This window comes from Egretta garzetta, unplaced genomic scaffold (assembly GCF_000687185.1).
Source record: "Egretta garzetta isolate BGI_Z169 unplaced genomic scaffold, ASM68718v1 scaffold143, whole genome shotgun sequence".
Taxonomy (NCBI): domain Eukaryota; kingdom Metazoa; phylum Chordata; class Aves; order Pelecaniformes; family Ardeidae; genus Egretta; species Egretta garzetta.
Window position 1 is genome coordinate 1,901,858 of NW_009259310.1, and position 4,590 is coordinate 1,906,447.

Below are 4,590 nucleotides of genomic sequence, written 5' to 3' on the forward strand. Positions count from 1 at the left end.
AGAGATTCCATCAATCCAACAATCATTTTGATTTTTTTGTGTAGTAATGAGTAAAAATAATACGGGAGGAGGATTTGACTTGCAGAGTGCATGCCTGTTTTTCTTTTCAAACATTTTGTCATGTATAATCTGAAAGTTTTTTCTTTTTCATTTTTGCCTCAGAAATATAAGGAATAGCAACTGATTTCCCTGAAGAACTAAGTGGATAATCTAGTGCCAGGTGTTAGTCTTACTTCACAGCAGAAGAATGTGAGCTGCTGAATACTTAATACAGAGCCTTTCTTAGAGTGCTTAGTGAAATAGGTATTTAATTTTTTTTAAAGCCATTAAGAATATAATTTTTCAAATCGGGATTCACTTTGCCACTTCATGTTGCAACATTGGTCTTGCTTGTATTCAATTTGTTAGAAAAATCGAACTGCTGTGGACTTCCAATATTATATTAAGTTTCTAATACTGGCACAGGAAGTTCTTAATTTGGGTGGGTTTTCGTACTTTGGCTTTAAGCATCTTGGGGAAATAACAAAGAACTTCTGAAGCTTCCTGCTGGAAGTTCACTTCGTAAGCACGCTGTCAAGTTGCAACTCCTAATTCATGGTTATACTGTAACTTTTCTGTTTAGGCAGCCTAAAAGACCCTTAAGTATGAAGAAGTCAAGCAGGACCTAATGAAATTTTCCTGTAATGGGTGATACTTTTTTTTCAGGAAACACTCAATTATTTGCTTTAAATGAACTGTACAGTTTTTCAATATAAAATGGGATATAAGGAATATTTTTTTTATTCAAGGTAATCCATTGAAAAGGGTGGAAGTATTGACTTTTTTTCTTGCCTTTTTAAAAGGCTGCTATTTGTCATGCCAATTTTCCATTGTGTTGCCAGTAATCATGTTTAGCAAACTGAAGTGCAGTCTTGGAGCATTTAAACACTTCTGCAGCACTGAGCAGGGAAAATGGTCCTGGTTAGTCCTAACAGTTGTAATATTGCTGAAATGAGGACAAAGGTAGGCTGCAGAGGAAGTCCTGATGGGGCAACGGGTAGATTCCTCTTGAGCAGCAGATGAAGGGAATGAAGGAGGGGTGAGACTCGAGCTAAAGAGCCTGCAAAAATAGAATGGTGGGTGCTTATGGCAATCCTGAAACCAGTGACCGGTGAGGGAAGGGGACGGGATGGGAGGAAGGGGTGGGGAGGGAAGATGCCCACTAGGTTAGAGGTCTGTTAGACCATCAACCAAATGAAAAATAAGTTGCCTGGACATCCTGAAAGGGCTTGGTGAAATAACACAGGTACTGGTTTTATAGAGTGTAGCCTTTGACTCCAGACTCTCCTTGTGCCAGAGGAGGGAAGTGGCTACAGGGATTTTGACTTTTTAGGAGGGTCCCAAGGGGACTGCAGTAAGCATGTCACTGGGGAGGGGGGGGTGGGGGGTGGTGGTGTAGTTGTATGATCAATGATTCTGGCAGAAGATCTTTGTAACTTGGAGATCTTCCCTTTTTGTAAGGTGTGTCAGAAAGGAACCCGTTACGTGTGAACACGGCAGCTCTGCTTCATATAGCCTTTATGTTTTTTTCAGAGGATGAAGCTTTCTTGTAAAGGACCTCCTTTCCCCTCTTAAAAAAAACCCAGGCTGCCATGGATATCCTCATACGGGCAAGTACTGAAGAAAGCACAGGGTTAGAGTATGTGGTCACTTAGAGCAGGCCTGTGCAGTACTGGTAAATTAATGGGCTTTTCAAGGACTTACCCTGATGAAGATGCTCTCCATCTAAGATGTTTCCTGCACGGAGGGAAAAAAAAACCTGCATCTGTGTCTTACTCCTTGGTTCTCTGAAGCATGGAGTACTCTTTATGCACACCTCTGCTTCACCTGTGGACCAAAATAAGGCTTAATGAGTCAGGTTTCCTAGACAGGAACATCTGTTTGGAAGAGGAGCTCCAAAAGACAGACTTCTTGGGCTAAGAGTATGGGGGGGAGGGGAGGGAGAGGGGGAGAGAGAAAGAAAAAGAAAATGAGTGCAGTGGGTTGGGGTCAGGGTATTCTGCACCTCCACAGCCTGTTGTACAGCTATCTATCTCTAAGCTGTGATGCCTGTCAAGCTGCTTGAGGATCTGCTGATTTGTGTGCTTTTGGGAGACAGAATTTGGCTGTTAAGGCCAGTGCAATCCTGCTGGCTTGGATACGCCGCCCGCCGTGCTGCCATGTCTTTGTGAACACACGTGGCATCTTGTGCAGCTGATGAGGATGTCTGGACATGAGAGTTCCTGCTGGTGAATCACACTGGTTGATCCTGAGTCACCAGGAGTGGGTGAATAACTTGCTGGTGTAAGCCGCTTCCAGACCCTTTGGGAGAGTCTGGAGAAAGGTTTCTGTCACAGCTGCAAATGGCAAATCCAGCTCATGTCAGGAACCTGCTGTAACACAGGGGTGCACACACTGTGTAAATGCACCATGAACTATTGATGTTTCCCCCCTGGTACTCTCCTTCATATCAAAGTAGGGTGGTATTACCAATCCCAAACATTCAAAAGTCACAATTCAAACAGATAAAAATCATGGCTGGCTTAAGGAACACAAAATCTGAAATACAATGTATTGCAGGGCTCAGTGTTTACCTTTTAATATTTGAGCCCTTAATACACCCATAGGATTATACTTTCAAGTTTTCCTCTGTGGTGGTGATTTAATGAGACTGGTGAAGTTTTAAAGGGGTAGCTGAAAGACTTAAATGCTTGCAGGTGTCATGGAAACAGTGTTAAGACACCATGCCTAGGCTGGGAGCAAGTGTTTACCTCCCATCAAAACAGAATTGAGAGAGGGCAAAAGGAGGTTGGTGTGATTAAACAGCAGCGTGTGGGACGCCCAAAGACTAAGAAGAAATCCTTTATAAACTGGACTTGTGTCCAAATGTAGAAGATGGAAAGAATAAGATTTGGCAGGTGAAATGTGGGGAAAAAAGCAATCAAAAAAACCCAAACATAATGCAAAGGAGAATGGAGCATGAAGAATGTTCAAGTCAAAACTTGCACAAATAATTTTGAAAATATCAGGAGTAGGGATACTGCCAGTCAGTAGATGTGATGCACAGTAAAGGGAAGGTCTGACCTGAAGACCAAGTCCCAGCAGAAAAAAAAGTGAGTTGTTTGCAGATGTGTTTTGCTGTGAAAGAGCTGGGGGAGTTCACACAGGAATACCTCCATATGGAGAGCTCAACGGAGAATCTGTTTAAAACTGAAGTGCTTTTAGGAGAGATTAAAGTTCAGATGAAATGAGCAGTAACGAGTTGCCAGGACCAGACGGTGCCACTTATGGGCTCTAAGGCAGCTCAAGGATGAATAAGCTGAGCTACCAGCTGGGATGGTAACCTCTCCCTCAGCACCCATGGCAAATGTGACAACAGCTTCCAAAATGAGTTTCAGGGCAAATGTGGCAAACAACAGCCAGGTGAACACAGCACTGGCACTTAGCAAATTCGTAGACGCTATGATGTAGCATCAACGGCTAAGTATTGAGGAGCAGTCAATGCAGTTTTTGTATGAGGCAGTTGTGCTTCCAAACCCTATTGGAATTGTTTTAATGGCCTCAATAAGCAGGGGATAAAGGGGATTTGGTTGGTACAGTCTGCTTGAACTTCCAAAACACGTTTGACCATGACTTTGCTTAAGGCACTTAAAAAAAAAAAGCTGCTATGGGAAAAGGGGGAATGTCATTACGTGCACAACCAACTGTTTAAAAGGCACAGCTTTTTTTGGTGGAGGGAAGTCAACATTTGGATGCCCAATATATTAAAAAATAATTGGGAAAAAGTAATGGATCAGGAAGGTGACAAGATACACTGATGAGGTTATTCAGTGTAATAATAATAATAATTCTTATTATAATAAAGGCTGAGTGAAGAATTGCAGAAGGATCTTGTGGCACAGATAGGTACATTAAATTTAATGTCAATAAATGTAGTGTTGCTGATAGGAAAATATCAAAAGACAAGCCCTTACCTGACCGTTCTTGCTTAGCAATGAGACCTTTGAGTTGTGAAACACAGTCCTGCAGAAATTTCTGCTTGGGGAACAGCAGTGATGGCAGCAGCAAAGCAGGTTCAAGGAAACGACAGGAAAGCAGAGACCAGCACCATGGCATAAAAACTGACTGCGTGCCCACTCTGAGTGTGCAGTCCTCACCTTCAATCCCGGAGAGGACTGCGAGGAAAGAGGAAAGGCTCAGGACAGGGAACAGGATCCTTCCATGGTCTGGAACTGCTTCCCTGAAGGCACAGGTACACCGACCACATCTCTACCCTGGAAGAGAGATGAGTGACAGGGAGGATGCCAAGGGAGTACTCATGCTGGTTTTCTCCCCAACTAGCAGCTGCTGGGTTAAAACTGAGCAGCAGTCCTTCACCGAACACGCGTTTGAGCTGCAGACCCCTTTCCGCAGGACGCGGGGGGAAGGGGGGTGCTGGAAGGCTGAGCTTGGACAGCGCTTGGACGAGTTCATGGAAAAGAGCCCCATCCGGGGCGGTTAGGGATGAAGCTCAGCAAGTCCCCGAGTTGCTCGGGCCAACAAGCCCTGCTTGGGCCACGGGGCTCCTCTTCC

The 4,590-nt window shown here is 44.0% G+C and overlaps 1 protein-coding gene across 1 annotated transcript in view; it reads left to right on the forward strand.

Annotated features, from left to right (window-relative positions):
• The first annotated feature begins 1,631 nt into the window (after nt 1–1,631).
• The window catches only part of DPH7 (diphthamide biosynthesis 7), a 10,881-nt gene continuing 7,922 nt past the window's right edge, over nt 1,632–4,590 (forward strand). The window contains exon 1 of the mRNA XM_009636310.1: nt 1,632–1,649. Within this exon, the coding sequence (XP_009634605.1) occupies nt 1,632–1,649 (18 nt within the window). The remainder of the gene's footprint in view (nt 1,650–4,590) is intronic.